Here is a 17,347-nt window from a genome sequence, read left to right on the forward strand (position 1 = left end):
CAGCTTAAAATGCTTAAAGTACAGTTGAATGACTGAAATTTTATGAACAGAATAAATATTTTAATACTGCTTTCCTGCAGCAAGGAGATGCCAGCAAAGTTAAGAGCAAAGGATGGCAACAAAAGAATAAAGGAACCAAGAAAGCTTCAAAATCAAAGAAGAAGAAGCCATTGAAAAAGAAACCTGTGCCACCTTCATTACAACCACCAAAACAGCAGAAGCAAAAACAAGCTAATGGGGTAGCTCATAGATTCAATGATATTTATAATTTTATTCAGTTTATCACTTGTAATCTCATGGAGGGGGGGGGGGTTGTATCTGTGTCTTACATTTCAGTTTATGCTTTTGTGAAGTGTGTCTTCTAAAATAGCATTTGTTTTCTTTACATTTAAAAATTTCCGGTGAAGTAATCAGGGAGCCACCATGGTAACATTTGCAGTGACCTGCTGAAAGTTGCTCAACTCTTTTAGAAATTTGGCTTTATAGTCCCTTCTTATTATTAGTTCTTGTTATGCTGCCTTCTGGGAGGTGAATTGTTCTGTAAGTTCTGCTTTTTCTTTGAAGATAAAAACCAAAATGAGACTTTCTTGTGATAAATTAAGTATCTTTAGTAACTTTATGCTCCCACTTTATGGTGTTTTCTCCACCTCATGGGCTGTGTTGTAGGTACTTTCTTAAGTTCTCTGTGATTTTCATAAGACTTTATGAAATGCAGTTCCAGAGTCATAGAATGATTTGGGTTGAAAGATCGATCATTCGTTAAAGATCATTTCGTTCCAGCCCCTCTGCCGTGGGCAGCGATGCCACTCACTAGATCAGTTTGCCCAGGGCACATCCAGTCTGGCCTTGAACACTTGCAGGGATGGGGCATCCAATCTGGGAATCAAATACTGTTTTTTCCTATTCCTGTTGCAAGTGCCATATGGAGAAGGAAAGTCGCTTCCTTACTTCTCTTAGCAAATGAGGTGAAAAGGATTAATCTTAACTGCAGACATAACTCTGTGACACAAGAAGACTGTAGATCGTGCGACCTTAAGGCAGGTGCTCTGAATTCTGCATACTACAGTAATGCAGACAAACTAAGTTAGAGGTGTTGGGTTTTTTTTTTCTTTCCCATTAGGAAGTTGTTGTGAAGGAAGAGGAGGAGGAGGTCTCGGATAAAGGAAGTGAATCCGAAGAAGAAGAAACAAACAGGGACTCTCAAAGTGAAAAAGATGATGGAAGCGACAGAGACTCTGACCGAGAGCAAGATGAGAAGCAAAACAAAGATGATGAAGCTGTAAGCCTTACTTTTTCTTGAAGGGTAATGTTGCCTTTGGGGTTGAGAGAAAATGCATTTTAATCCTCTAGCATCCCCTCAGGCTAGGCAACACTAGGATGAAGTAGTAATATCAATTCTCCAGAGGTTTTCAGACCTCATTCTGGTATAAGAGCTTTGTCATTGCAAGTTTGTTTCAGAGTGAGTAGCGAAGATTTTTGCAGCATAGTCGGAAAACTTAGAAATGACATGAGAAAAATGGCTGAACTTCAGGAGAAAACTGCAATATTTCTTTCAGCTTAATTTGATTACTAGCTGCTGTAGATTTGTGACTTAAAGTCTCTCCCTTGAAATGTGTTCTTTACAGGCAGTGGCTTTTGCATGCTGCATAATGCATACTAAGCATGCAGTAGTTGAGCAAACTGTTTGCACAGGTGCTTACTGAACTCTAGTAACTGTCAAGTTAGTTGTTTGAAACCGTAATAGTAATTGAGAGCGAAACACCGTGGTGGTAGATGATTTCTGCACCACAGGTCTTTCAGTACAAGACTTGAGTGACAGCTGAATGGCCCATACAGGGTGAGATTAAGCTCCTGATGGGAAAGGAATCATCAAACTTGTAATTAGGACTCTTATGGCTGAGATAGAGAGTGTTTATAGGTAGTGCTGCAGAATTGAGTTTTGAAGAATGTGTGTGAGCCCCACGGATCTGCTTTTTCCCTTTATAATGTTTAGTATTGCACAAGAACTTGTCACATGTTCCATTTTCATGGCCCATTTTCTGTCTTTTTAATGCAAAAGATGGTTAGTGCACAGTAATTCTTTAACCTTATCTTTGACAGGAGTGGCAAGAATTACAGCAAAGTATACAGAGAAAGGAACGAGCCCTTCTTGAAACGAAGTCAAAGATAACACATCCTGTTTACAGTCTTTTTTTTCCTGAGGTCAGTAATAAAAAACATTGCAGTTGTGAAACATGAAAACTAATAATAATATAAATTAATTGATCTTTTTGTATTTTTACTGTAAATATTGGGCTTTTTAAAAAGCTTCATGCTTGGAAAAAAGATCTAGTATTAATTTTATAAAGTCTTAACTTACAAAATTAAACACTTTCAGATACTTTTCTAAAAGCTTTTTCTTCATTATTTTTTCTACCCAGTTCCCAGAGACTTGCAAACCTGTATAAAACGTAAGGTGAAATGTTGGGGTGTTTTTAACTCTACATCTAACTCCAAGTGCCTGTGACTGGGGGAGGTCCTGACCCCTCCTGTGTTATGAGTAACGACCGGAGAGTTTGAGACTCATTTGGATCAGCGGATAGTTTTGGCTTGCTGGCTGACTTCTGAACACAGCAGTGTGGTGGCTGCACAGTGTGCAGCTGTGGAAGATGGGGTTGGTTGGCAAAGCTGTCTCTTTACACCACAGCATAGTCTGGAAGTGGCAGAAGCCAGCTGTGGAACAGTCTTTGCTATAGAGCTCGAAAATATAAGTTCAGATGTGGATGAGTATCAGAGGAAGGGATGTATTTGAGAGTGGTGACTCAGTATGGGCTGAGGTGTCTTTACAGCAGCCTTTGGTGTTGAAAGTATGTTCTGAGATACCAGTTTTTACTTGCATTAGCAGCTAGCCACTCAGAAGTTGTCTGAGAACTCTGTAACAGCAGTGGAACTATGAAAAAGATGGTATTTGTCCAAGTGGAGGGTTTGTGTTCTGAGCAGATAAGTTAAGTCCTTGGGGGTGACCAGATTGGAACCAGGAGGAAGGAGTATTTGGCCACGTTTTCTTTCCTGGCCAATGGTTCAGAGGTTTCTTTTGCTTCCTTGCAGTCTCAGGAACTAATCTAGGATCTCTTCTCTGTTGTTGTCTATCTCCAATAAGGGGGGTGGGATGCAAGGCTTGTTCTTTCTCTTGTGGTTTAAAGAAGACAACTAAGGTGGGAAAGAAGAGTAAAGCATGACTTAAAAAGGAAGGTGCTGTGTATATTTGCTCCTTCTTCTCAATCCCCAGGGCTCTTTATGTTTATACCTTGTACAGCTTGTTGCATGTGCAAACATACTCCACTGTCCACATGCTTGTGATCACATTGTTCCTGCTTGTTTTACCTGCTAGCAGCATTAAAAAGCAAATTGTGGGAAGCAGGAGTTGTTGCTAAGGTCCCAGAGGGCAAATAAATTGTCTTCCTGAAGGCCTTAGCTGACACCTAGCTTTGTAATGGCTGCACTTAAAGCTGTATTTTCCTGGCAGTTAGGTGCGCTCCCATCTCTCAATACAGCTTCCAGCAGTACACCAGCATAACATGGAAAGGTGTACTGGCATTCTGCTCTTCTGACTGCCTTAGATCATGTCACATGTGCTGCAGAGTCTTGATACCTCCTTGCTGCGAAGGCAGCTGGCTTTGGTCATCAGTTGAAGCTCACAGACAATAAGCACCATGCCCAGTGCCTCAGGGGTGCTGACTATTTGTATTTCTCTTTTATTGAGGTGAGGGTCCCTTCAGAGACTTTGCTTATACTTACTCTGTATAAAGCTGCATAAGCTTCAGCTGTGTGTAACCAAGCTACATATGGGTTTTATGATAAAACCTAAATACAGCTTGCTGCTAAAAAGAAATCTAGGGCTGATCTGAATGCTTGAACTTGAAAGATACACACATATCCTCTCATGGTACTGCAGTTGTAAATTGTCCAACTTTTCTTCACTGATTTCGTAAAAGTTGAATGCAGCTGTATTTAGTGCTGTAGCTGTGGTTGGAGCATGTTCAGATAGAGTTGATCTGCTACATCTGAAGAACAAAATCCATTGTACTCTGGTTTGGTTTTGTTCCATCTATTATTTAGAGTATTATTTGTACTGTGGTCATGGCCAGTTCAGAGATACAAAAATAGAGATAAAATGCTGTATTCCAGAATATACAGATGTTTGAGGGTAGCTGAGCATAATACACCTGTTCTCAGGAGGCAGCCTTAATGCTGTTTCATCCGAGTTTTGGGGCAGTTGATTGCTCTGCCAGAGATGTGTCTTTAATGTATGCAGGTTCCTAAATAATTATCTTCTGCTCCTGCATCCATGGATCCAGAAACTGCACAGATTGTAGTTTTGACATTTTTTAGGTAGAAACTGGCCTTGGTGTTCCAATTTCATGAACATACTGGTTCCCTGGCATGCCAAACCTTGCACCCATCTGTTAAAGGGCATTTTGCCCACTTGCCTGTTAGTTTGCCAGATTCTCACAGGCATAAACTTTAAATTCCACCCAATAAGCAAGACGAAAATGACAGTCCTGCACAATTGTCCTTTCTGTAAAAAAGTGATGGCACTTTGGGGTCAGGAGCTTTACTTCCAAAGAGTTAACTCTGTAGCATCCTTTGAGCATTAGATCAGTGATTATCATTAGCACTGATATTGCTTCCCCACTTGGCTGTTATTTTTACTAGCTTTTGTGAAAAGCCACTTGATGGTTTTGATCTTTGTCTGTTTCCATCACTCTCAAGGGCAAGGAATTTTTATTGTTTTTTAAGAACAATGTATAGTAAGTCAGCACAGTGTTTTGGTAAAATCAAAAATGACATATTGATACAACTGCAGGTCCTTTTTATTATGGTCACAGTCCTTATAGGCTTAAAATGGTGATTAGACATTTCTGTAATGGATCTTGCTTCTGTAGCTCTTGTTCATCTGTGCTATTTATACTGTTCATCTTTCTATTCCTAGAGGCCTCTTGGCTACGAAATAAACACTTTGACTGCATAAGAGTCTTCTTTGCTACTGCTGTCAAGAAGATTGACAATATATTTACTGTGGAAACTTAAAGATAAAGTAACTTATGCCTTGTAATCACATGGGATGTTTTTTCTTAAAGAAAATCACTTGGAATAGTTGTAAAAAGGATTTAGAATTCTACACATTCTGGTCCTAAATAGTATATGAATAGGTTTTTATCCTATTCTCTGTGCCCGTTCCAAAAACACAAGGGAATGCTGTTGCTTCACTGTGATGCTTTTGCTTTTATACACTTCAAAATGGGCATTTAACATGTTCAGATAATTTTACATTTCTCTGTCATGGGACTCAGGAGTGCTAATTGGTGTTTTTAGTTGTTGGTGTGAGTGTTTTGCTGTTGTAAATAGTTGAATATTTCAGTGAGATTGTGATAGTATAATAATTAGTCACTTCAAAAGAAAAAAGAAGTTAATTTGGCTTTTTAAATTTTTAAACATGCATGATTTAAATCTCAGATCACCAAACACTGGCTTCTGCAGTGTTAAAAAAATCTAAAACTACTGAACTTTTAACTCTTCCAGTAGAGACAAAAATTCTTCAAATTCTGTATGTTAACAGCATTTGCTTCCCAACTGTGTGTGATAGGGGACAGTTGTTGGGCATCCTTTACAAATACAAATCAATATTGACTGATACTGAGTCACTTCCTTGAAGTGAAATCTCTGTGTGTTCAAATGTCATTTTAATTTCTGGGGGATGGGGGAGCAGTGGGACAGGGTATACTTGCCTGAAAAAGACTCTTCTGTGAAGAGTTCTTTATCTGTCTTTACACTTTCCTTGCTTTATATGCTCAGCTTTTTATCCAGGTTGGATTTCTGTTGAAGGACCTAAGGTTGTTTTATCTTTAAGTTGCTCATTAATCCTTAGTGGACACAATTCTTCAGGATGGTTCCATGTCCCACAGGGTAACTTAAGTTGAATACATGGAATGAAGCCTTTGGAGACCAGAAGTCACTTGTGATAACCTGTTTGCTTTTAGTGTGCAGTATACACCATGTATTTTATTCATGCACATCCAAGAGTTTAAAAAAGCCACCAGACACAAACTTTTCCTTTCTGTCTGTATTACAAAGACCATCTTTTTCTATGACTTCAGTAATCCTGGTGGTTTTTTACTTTTGTTTTTTTTTTCCCTTTATGAAAGGAAAAGCAAGAATGGTGGTGGCTGTATATTGCAGATCGGAAGGAGCAGATGTTAATATGTATGCCATATCACGTTTGTACACTAAAAGATAAAGAAGAGGTAAAGTACTTGGAGTGTTTTCTTTTTGGGGTATTACAGAACTCCGTTGAAGTATGGTATGCAAATACATGTCGATTTTAATTTTTTTTGTACTTATCTCTTAAGATGGAAAACAAATTTTATTCTGCTGATAAAAGTAGAGAAGTTCCTTTTAACTGTGAAAATTGATAGTGGAGAAAGAAAAAGTAATTTAAGACAACTTTGAAGTTTCTTCGTGGAATATGTTGGCTTTTTTTTTCCCCTGATATCAAAAGATGATGAAAACCAGTATTCATACACAGTGAAATTCCTGAATTTATTCAAATCATTAGAAATATTAAGTGTTTTCTTTCTGTACAGCAGAGACTGTTACAAATTAATTAGCTTTGGCTCTTATGGACTTTACTGAACCTGTAACCTTTGGCAGTGTTCTTCTTGCTACTTTTCTGAAAAATTAGGACCTAATGTATTTGTTCTTCCAAACTAGATATTATGTTCAATTTCAAATAACAGCAGAGTTAAGATAATACTTTTAGCAGACTAAATATTTTAACTTGTTTAGGTTTTTGAGGTTTAGCATACAGCAGGGTGAAATTGTGTACTTAATGTACTTACTTGGCCTAATTCAGGAAAAAAATCAATGATTGAGTGACTCAGTGATTATTCAGCTTTTGTGGGAGGTATTGTGTCTGGGTATTGTGACTCTCTTCTGCAGGTGTTTTATTACATAGAGATCTTCAAAGAAGTGTCCTAGTAAGAAACGAAAACTTTCTATTATTCTGTAGTAGTGTTTATTGTTCATTGGAAGACTCAGGTACTTGTTTCAATGTGTCATTTGAAAGCAGTAAGAACTTACAGTATGAAATCTCTTTTGCAGGTAGAGCTGAAGTTCCCAGCACCAGGCAAGCCTGGAAACTATCAGTACACAGTTTATTTAAGATCGGATTCATATATGGGATTGGACCAGATTAAACCATTGAAGGTGATGTTTGACTGTGTTATATATTTGTATTACATCAAAAGCTACTCCAAATGGTTATTACAAAACCAGAAGTCCTGTTTATAAGAATTAACCTGTCCTCATTTTAAAACAAGTGGGAAGGATGGACTTGCAAGTGGTTTCTGCCTAATGTCAGTAGTGGTAGTTTTATAATGGATTAAACGGGACTAAAATTTGTGATAATTCCCGTGTGTGTGTATTTTAATTCATGTTTTTCTAATGTTTATTCAGTTTCTGCAGTATGGGTTGGCTGTGGCTTTTTATACCTTGAGGTTTGCCTTGCTATTTCACTGCCTTTCCTTAGTCCTAGATTCATCCAGTTAATGGGAAAAATCTGGCATGCCTTATTTCTGGAAGCAGTTCCTGGTTTTGTTTTTGGTTTGGGAATTGGGATGGGATTTGTTTTGCTATTTGGTTGGGTTTTTTAACTGTTATTTTGTGGTTTGCTTGTTTGTTTTGGGTGTGTGGATTTGTTTGTTTTCCCAAGTTGCTGTTTATTGTCTGTAACCTGTTTTTCCCCTCTCTTCTTTTTCCTTATCCAATTACAGCTGGAAGTTCACGAAGCAAAACCAGTGCCAGAAAATCACCCACAATGGGATACAGCAATAGAAGGTGATGAGGACCAGGAAGACAGTGAGGGCTTTGAAGACAGTTTTGAGGAGGAAGAGGAAGAGGAGGAAGATGACGATTAAACATACTATTGATTGACTACAATATCTGCACACACTGCAAGCTCTCGGTCTGACTGTGGAACTTGTACAATTAACCAAGAAACACAGTACAGAAGCTTTGAGAAGGCTGAGTTTAAATTTTCTTTACCAATTAAGAGTATATTATGTAACTTCTCAGTGGAGGTGAAACAAATCTGTTATCGTTGATACACCTTGGAATATGCTTATGGCTCATTATAGCCTTCAAAGTGCAGGATGGTGCATTTGTTTCAATTGAAAATAAAAGCTTTTTTATTATAAATGTCCGAAAGTGTGGGCTATGTATTGTCTGATCAGTTTAGGGTCCAATTTAAATAAAAGGTACTATTAGCTAGGAGCAAACTTTCAATCAATTTTTCTGCATTAGGAATTTATTTTAGAAAATGTTTTGGTATATTTAACATTACAAATCTCTGTTGATTGAAGCAACATTTGCTCAACTTTCAAACTTGATTGGTTCTGTGGTATTCATTAACTATTTTGCTGTGATACTGCTCACATCATTCATAGCTTTAAGAATCTGTTTTACTTAACTTGATCATTACAAATGGGCATCACATCCATTGCCACATTCCATATATTCTGGAGGGCTGCTTTTTTAGGACTGTTGCCTTTTTATGCCCGAGATTATAATGGAAATCATAAACTTTCTTGACTCTGCCATAAGATACTTATTAATGGCTTAAAACATTTTTAAGCCTTTATTTCATCAGATCAGCAGGAGATCTGAGTCTTTTGATAAACAGAATGTCTCTAAGTAATTTTGGGACCACATGTTATGTTAGTGGCTTTTGTGTAATACCTTTATAAAAGGTACATGCTGAAAGCCGAAGTATATTCTTAATTCTGAATCTACCTGACAGCGTCAGAAACATTTTAAGGGTAAAATACAACGTGCAGAGAGGGCATGTTTTGTATCAGTTTTGAATTCCCATCAATAAACTGGACAATTGGATGGCTGTTTGCATTTGTAATAGCGTGCATCTTTGTCTGAAGTTGTTGGTTTGGGTTTTTTTCCTACCCCAGTCTTCTGCAAGGTTGTAAACAAGACAGTGATTCTGTTCCTACTCCTGTTAAAGAAAAAATAATCAAGTCTAATTCGAGAATAAATTCAGGGAGGAGAGCATCAGGGCTTAGTGTATTCTGTGAGACTTGACAAAAGCCATGGATGGATTCTTCCTTTTCCTCCTCTCAATAAAACAGATGAAATGTTGCATTTCTATACCTCAGAAATACTTACGAGTGTTCTGCAAGTAGGAATAGACATATTTCTGTTCCTATGTATTGAGCTATGAAAATACAATGCTGTAAAATGTGACAAATTCTCATGCAGGAAAATTTCCATCCTATAAAAATTGCCCAAAGCCAGAATTAGGTGCACAGTAATTTGTGACCTTGTTTGTTAGAAAGGGTTGTCACTTTAAGTGCAGATTTATATTGTTATATTCTTTGTAATTACAATAGATGCAAATAAAATTTGAAGATGTTCTAATGGGGTTATGGTATCTTTCAAAGTACTTCTGAAGTGCATTGTGCAGAAGAAAACTTGTAAACCAAGTGTCAGGTGTTCAAACTCAAGAAGGAAGGCTAGGTTTAAATTAAATGGCTTGTACACTTGATGCCTTTTAACTCCAGTTTTAACTTGCAAAATACAGTAGAGAAATAACAACACAGAAGCTCTAGTTATATTCTGTAGGCTTTTGAGCCAAATACTGCACTGATCAGAGAAATTATGATAAAGAGTCTGGTGACTCTTTCTAAAGCAAGTAGGCAAATTGAATGCTAAGATGACATTGTTCTGCCAGAACAACTCATAGTGAAAGTCTGCAGTAGTTAAAAGTAGGGGAGTGGCGATAGTCAGGAGGTAAAATTGATAATTAGAGTATTTTGGATGTGTTGGGCTTGTGCTCTGACCACTGATCCCTAAATTTTGCTGTTAACAGTCAAGGTATATACTGGCAAGATGTGAATGCATTGAAATTATTTAAAAAAAAAAAAAAAAAAAAATCATGTCCCTGGTCTGAATACTGAACTGGTTTCTTCTTGAAGATTGAAGGTGACAGCTGGGATAACACTTTAAGTCTGCAAACCAGGGATAATTCTGTCAAGCCAGCAAAGGCTAAATCTAATACTTCAAAGGTGTGTCCCTTGTATAGTCAAGGTAACTTTGTAGAATAATGTGAGGAGAAAAATTGGCGGTATTGGAAATCTTGATAACGTGAGAAAGACGTGCTGATACTTTCTCTCATGGAAATACCAGCTATGTAGTTGTGCATGGCTTTACACCACCTCCCAAGATAGATGTAGAGTGGGGCCATGGAGAAGAGCTTCACACAATTAAAGCAACTCAACTGCAGCTTCCCAGCATTATTGAGTTGTTGGTCTTCTGTTGCATGGTGTGTCCATTAATAACTATTTTTTGTTAACAGTATGCATGGTCATTCAAACATAGATCAATTGCCTCCTGAATAACAGGTACCAGGATGGGTAAAACTACAGGAAGAAGCAGCGTTTTGCACTCACTGTTGTGTAAGCCTCACTTTTTGATAGCATTTAGGAAGCAATTTAGCCAATTTTCTACCTAAGTCTTCTGAAACTCTGGGCTAGTAACTGAAGAACAAAAAAAAAGTTCTGGAAATAAAAGCTGCTTTCCTGCTGCACTCCCTGTGCAGTAGTGACCCAAGCAAAACTGGGAAGCAGCTACTGCTCTTTCAGCCTGAACAGATTTGTTTCTGCCCTTTTGCTGTCGTGCTCCTTTTTGTAGCCCCTTGTTCTAGGCCAGAGGAGGCAACTGCAGACCCTGGTTGTCCTTCCAAACCAGAGGTGGTGCAAATACCTTCAGGGCTTGTAGCACTTCCAAGGGGTAAAAATGGGACTTGGCTGGGCAGCGAGGAGGGTGATGCAGTGCGACTGGCCCTGCTCCTCCTGGCCCAGCTCAAGGATGGGTGCAGGGTGCTGTGACTGCAGTTATAGAGGGAGGCACCGTGAATTAGATTTAGGGCTGGTAAATGCTGCTTGTTGAAGTAGGTAAGTGTAGCTAAAAGAAATAAGTTACAAAAATGAGATTTTCTCATGGGTATTTTGTGTAACACGATTTAAAATTCTGCCTCCTCCTCCCACCAAACGTTGACAATGGTTGATTAGTAGTAAATTAAGTAGTTAAATAACTGGCAAGTGTGTGTGAGTGGGAAAACCCTTGAGCTGTAGTGGAAGAGAAGGGGCTTTTCTTAAGGAGCAGGCGCAGTTCCCGGCCGCGATCAGCAGGGGGAGGCAGGGGCATGGATTTCTTCAGGAAACCCACGGATTTTTCCAGGGGATACCTATCGTAATTTGAGCTGTAGGTTTAGTTTTGTGCTCCCCCTGTCTGGAGGGGAAGAAGGCTTAGATGGAAGTTTCTTTGATCTATTTTTTTTCTTTTCAATAAACTATTGTTACATAGGCACTCTCCCCCACCCCAATTTCTGTGTTTTCTGTGATTTGTTTTCCCCCAACCCCCTTGCTGACCATTTAAAACCTGCTGAAGGTAATCCATTTTAATATCGGAATTATTATACTATTGTTATTAAATTATTTTAAAATACAAACGTGAGGAAGGCAGAGCTTCCTTTCTTAGCTGTAATTGAGGTGTGAATGAGTCCATTTTGAGCTTTAAACATTGCTTTGCAATAGTTTTTGGGAAAGTGTTTGTGTAAGATGGTCGTTGTGAAGGTATCTGCACTTCAGCTGTGTTTTAAGCTCTGCAAAGGGAGGTACATGAGGTGGTTCCACCGTGGGGATGCCCCTACCATGAAGAGGTGATTTACGGGGTACCTGGGGAGCCTTGTGGGCACCCACAGCACGCTGTGATCACTCAGGTTTTAAATGATGTGCAGACAAACATGTAAAAATGCCCCTGGCAGCAGCATCTTTAAAATCTCTTTTCTTAGGGTTTGTTGAGGGCTTGGCAGAGCACCCAGGTGCTGGATTAAAGCAGGTGCTTGTTGAGAAGGCAGAGAAGGGGGAACTGGGTGGCTTGTGTTCAGTATTGAACTCTAGCTGAGACATCAAATTTGTTCACACTGCATCTATTGATATTCATGGTTGCACCTAGTTTCTTTCACACCATGATCTTTTGTTTTAAGATGCAGCTTGAGCCGATGCAGACACTATCGAGTTGGTAGAAAAAATTTTGTGCCAAAATTGTTTATATTTTTCATTCAGTTCAATAATAGAACTATTACTGGCAATGAAACCTATTAATAAATCTAGTTAGCACAATGGATTGTAAAGCTTATGATATTATTTTGAAGCCAAATTGCATACACTCTTACCTAGAAGTTGATTTCTAATGTGTGCTGAATCAGGAAGCACTGAATAGTTTTCAGCCTTTCACTGTGTGTAAGCCACATATATGCTCTAACCATTAAACAGGGAAGATGTTACATTTACATTGCATGTGTGGAATTTAACACCACAAAAGAGACTGCATGGACCACCTTGAGCAACTGTTTTAAATTCATCCACCTTTACTTTAAAATCAGGTGTGAGTGTTTTCTTTTTATGCAAGCAACATAGCTAGATGCTTCATGGCATGGAGGCATTCTGGGGAGAAACCCTGGAAGAGCTGGACATCTAGTAGGTATCTCCTGCAGGATAGTCCCTGAGCTGGAAGAGCCCCAATGCCTCTGGGACGCTCCTGGTCCCACATGGGCCAGTGAGGATTACCCAGGCATTGCTTTTGGCTTTGCTGGGGCGTGGTTATTAAGTGCTCCAAAGTCCAGCCTGGTATGAGGCCGCCTTTAACTTTAGCTGAAAATGCAATGCTGCTTTTGCTGTGTGTAGTGGTTTGGTCCAAAATACTCATTACTGTTTATCTTCTGTGAGATAAGAATTAGGAGAAATACAAAGCAGGCACCAAACTTGAAAGAATATAAAGAAGTTTATTAACAGACCTAAAAGAAAGGGAAAAAAAATTATACCACACCTTCAGAACTCTCCTCCTCCCCCCACCTTCCTCCCTTCTCCCACTGACAATGTAAAAAGACAGCCCTTAAGATCTTCAGTCTCTTACCACTTCCATAATAACCTTGTTCAGTCCATTTAGAAAGAGAAGTCTCTTCTTGCTCATGCTATGAAAACATTATCACAACGAGACAGCCGCCCACTTCCAAATACTGTTCAGTCCATTTAGGAAGAGGAGTCTCTCTGCCTGCGTGTGAGTCCCTTCCCCCAACTTGCAGCTTTTCCTACAACTGCTTTCAAGGGTCCACTCTTGAAGGTTTTTGGGGTACAATTCTAAGGTAGAGCCGTTCAGAAACAAAAACAGAGGCCCTTCTCCTTCCCTGGGAGCAAAGGGTCTTCCTCATCTTCATCGTTAGGACTATCTCTGGGAGCATCTCTAGGAACTGAGGTTCTCTCCTTTCCCATTTGGAGCAAAAGTACTCATCGCTTCCATCTCTCCCTGTCCAAACTTCTCATGAAATTACAGCTGCGTCAGCATCTGCCTATCTTGGCACAGGTGCTTTTGCTCACAAGTTGAACACTCCACCCCCCATATCTTCATGAAGTTACAACGGGATACTCTGACATATCGTAGCTTTACAACAGAATTTCAGCTTTAAGCATCTCTTTCTCTTCCCTCATGTTTTCAGCTCTTCACAGCACTAAAAGGGTTAATCTCACCTAGGCCTTGCAGCTGGAATGTGGCTTATGGCAGTGGAGAGGGGACAGAGCCGAGCCGCTCTGGCTGCCCACAGCAGGGCTGTGGGGGGTTCCACGGCTGGAACAGGTCCATCAGCTCCAGGATGGCCGTGGCCTGGCCCGGCCTGGCCCAAGCAGGGCCTGGGCTGGGCCCCCTGGCCCCCCACAGGGCCCGCAACCACCTGTCCCAGCACCGGAAATGAGAGAGAGAGCTCTGGGGGGGGTTAGTCTGTTCTTAAGTGTGCATCACAGAGGCGGTCACAACTTTAAGTGGCTTAAAGAATTGTCCGTATTCAAACTGGCCAGCTGATAGGTTCTGTCAAGTCCCAGAGGAAGCTGTAAGAAGAACATTACTTCCGAGACTTAGCTTGCTAACCTATGACACTGTGAAAGGTTGTCCTGGTTTTCAGGCATGGTTTTCCTTCACTGGAATTGTTCATGTGTATGCCACAGATACAGCATCTTTTGTAGCCTTTATACCCTGTAGCATTGAATTCCATTAACCCACTCTGCCCTCTCTGATGGATACATACCCCAAATATAAGCAGGGATCAGAATGAGGCATACTCACCAATATGCCAGGCTGATGCTTCCTGCAGCTGGGGAACAGGATAGCAGTGACAGTGAGACTTTGCCTTCCACCTCCAAGCATCCAAACTGAGATGTCCAGGTTTATTTGGGTGTCATCCTCCCATTGAGGAGACACTTGCAGAGCGGGAGATGGGAAAGGCCAGTGGTGAATTGTTTACTGGGTGTTTTGTTTTTTCCTTGCCAGCAAACAACCCTTTCTCTGTGCCCAGATCACAGCGATGGAATTTGTGCTTCCTAATGCATGCATGTGCAGTAAATTAAACTCAAATTGAATGACCAATTTCCTCACCACTGAAGCTCCATTAATGACTATGTGTAAATCACACTGGCTGAGATTAGGTTATAATGGCTGTGAAATAGACACAGACCGTAACAGGGTGGCGAGATTTGGAGGCCCAGGTGACAATCAGTTTGGTCCCTTGAAATAAGACAGCTCTTACTTCATTTTGCAGCCAGCTGTTTGTCCACCCATATGGCCCAGCTGTGCAGGTCCCTCTGGATCAAGTCTGATTCCAGAGAGCCTGTTGCTGTCTTGGCCTCACATACAAGGCAGTGGGTGTCAGCCTCCCAGCACAAGGCGATTCGAGCAACCTCATTTACATCATTAGCTCTCTTTAACATCCCGGGGCAGAAGGGACTGCTGCATACAGGTATTTCTTCCTGAAGTTATGAGGATTTACTCTTCGCAGTTAACTTCCCCACATAAGGTTTTATCTTGGTTGTATCTTTTTATGGTTCCCTCCTGATGTAGATTTGTTAGGTGTATTTGATCTCTTTTTTATTTTTTTTACCTCCTTCTTTCAGTCGGGACTGAGGAGTTAATTCAGAAGATGAAAAGCTGCCCCATTATATTTTACATTTGAATTCATATTTAATCTATAGTTTGTACACTAAAAATCACTGGTTATTTGAAATACGGGGATGACTATACATGGGCTCTTCATTCTTCTTCTGTCCCACCTCTCAGCAAGCTTGTAAGACTTGGAGGTGATCAGGCAGGGCAGCTGGGGCTGGACCTCGCAGTGGGGTGCAAGTGGTCTATGTCACCTGCTTGTCCCCCAGGCCATCTCCATCCTGAGAACCAGCCACAGGAGGGGTCAGGCTCTTTTAGATGAATGAAGAACCTCTTCTCCCCATTGTTGTTCTTGCCTGGCAGCCATGGAATTCAGGATAATGGCCCCCACCATGTGAAGGATTGTCTCCTGGAAAGGGGGTGTGAGATGGGGGTGGCTGGGCACTGGCACAATTATGTGTGGTGACCCTGGAGCTGGCTCTGCCAGGCACAGAGCAACAGGCAGGGTGCTGCATGGAGCACTGTGGGTGCAATGAGACAAGGAGAGAGAGGGATGGGTGGCAAGGTCAGGGGGATCATCTTTGTTATGAGCTCAGTAAAAGTAGAAGACAGAAGAGAAATAATTGGGATGAAAGCAGCTTAGTTTGTCCAGTCCATTGCTGCCTTGCAACATCAATGCTGACATTATCCCTGCATAGGGTGCCTCTAACCTCTTCTTCCAAATCTGATGCCTTGAGTGATGCCTGGGGGATGTCACTGGGGTGTCAGTGCCCAGCAGCAGCTGTGGGTCAGCTCCAGCTCCCCGCACACTCCTGGACAGCACTGCCCAGCACAGCATCTTCCATGCTCACTGCTAAAAGCCCATTAAAACACAAAATAGTGTGATATTCTTCAAACCCCACTGTCTCTTGAAGGGGAAGCACAGACCTCTTGGTCAAATGTGAGCCTGGGAGACTTGCAGGAGTGAGCAATTAATCACCATGCTGCTTTGAATCTTCATGTAAGTGCTCAGTGTTAAACATTACAGCAGCACTGATGTGGAAGCTGACACCAGCCTTTGTAAGCCAGGTCTCTGTAGATGTGAGGTTGCAGGCTAGGCAATAACAAAATAGTTCAGCTTGTTAGACACAGGCAAGGCTTTTTGGTATGCACATCATGCCAGCCTCAAAAATGATGTACGTGTCAAAATAGCAGAGGAGGGAAAATAGGAAGAAAACCCTAAAATTAAGCCTTTTATTTGAAAGATATCACTATTAAGATTAGTTTTATAATAACCACAATATGATTTCTGAAGGTTAGCATGTGAGCAATTAATCAGCTAGCTCAGAATACCACTGGGAAGTATGTTTTGGTTCTGGGGGGGGGGTTCCCCTTTTTTTTTCTGTTGGCAGCTATTCCACATCTGAAAAAAGAGAAAAAGCCTTCTCTGGCATACAGCAGAGGTCACTTGAGGAGCTCAAATCTCCTTTGCTAGTTCAGCCAACTGCTCACCCATGAGAGGATCCAACAAGTGTCTGCAGAGGTACATGTTGATGGAGGACAACAGAGTCTGTCCCGGGATTCTGAATTTCATGTGACTTTGGGGTGCTTTAGGGCTAAACTGTACTAAAGTACTTCCCCACCACCCAGTAAAATAAAATCCAGATACAGATTATCCTCAGAAGCTGAATGCTGAAATTTTGGTATATTTCTGATCTCTGCCAGTACTATTTTTTTGTTAAAGAAAGTCAGTGTATGGCTAAGAGATGGTGTCAGCTTCCTTAGTGAGGCAAACGTGTAGGCACCAGAGCTGCCTGGGCGGCTGCACAGCTGCATTTCAGGTGGGCTGCAGGACAGCCCTGCTGCCTGGCTCTGTTCACAGGTATCACAGCCCTTGTGCTGGGCACCCTGTGCTTCTCCCCACCACCACTGACCTCCAGCGTGTTTATGGAGAGGGATCTCTCTATTCCCTCCTGGGGCCATGCACAATGTACCCTGAGCAGAAAATGGCCTTTGCAGCCGGTGTCGGAGGCGGTGCTTTGACATACCGGCCAAGGAGGGACACCCATCCCATGTGCCCATCTGTCAGGTTTTTGGCAAGTGGAGCGCTGCGTTTCTCTTCCTAAATCCATGCTCATCGCTGATGTACGCTATTCCACCCAGGCTCCCCTTCCCTCCTTCAAGAGCCGTGAAATTTGAGCCCTTGGTTCAACAGGCTCTAAACTGCCCCGAGGTTCGGCTCCCGGGGAGGGTCTGCCCCTCCTCCGTTGTACAAGCAGATGCTGTGTGGGGAAGTTTCTCGACTGAGTTTGTATGCAAACAACATACAGAT

At 41.1% G+C, this 17,347-nt stretch overlaps 1 protein-coding gene across 1 annotated transcript in view; it reads left to right on the forward strand.

The window, feature by feature from the left end:
• Positions 1-9,465, forward strand: part of SEC63 (SEC63 homolog, protein translocation regulator) — a 59,556-nt gene extending 50,091 nt beyond the window's left edge. The window contains exons 16-21 of the mRNA XM_039568959.1: positions 81-239; positions 1,121-1,279; positions 2,101-2,202; positions 6,186-6,284; positions 7,141-7,245; positions 7,812-9,465. Of these exons, the coding sequence (XP_039424893.1) occupies positions 81-239; positions 1,121-1,279; positions 2,101-2,202; positions 6,186-6,284; positions 7,141-7,245; positions 7,812-7,955 (768 nt within the window). The 3' untranslated portion in view covers positions 7,956-9,465. The remainder of the gene's footprint in view (positions 1-80; positions 240-1,120; positions 1,280-2,100; positions 2,203-6,185; positions 6,285-7,140; positions 7,246-7,811) is intronic.
• Positions 9,466-17,347: the final 7,882 nt, after the last annotated feature.

This window comes from Corvus cornix, chromosome 3 (assembly GCF_000738735.6).
Source record: "Corvus cornix cornix isolate S_Up_H32 chromosome 3, ASM73873v5, whole genome shotgun sequence".
Taxonomy (NCBI): Eukaryota; Metazoa; Chordata; class Aves; order Passeriformes; family Corvidae; genus Corvus; species Corvus cornix.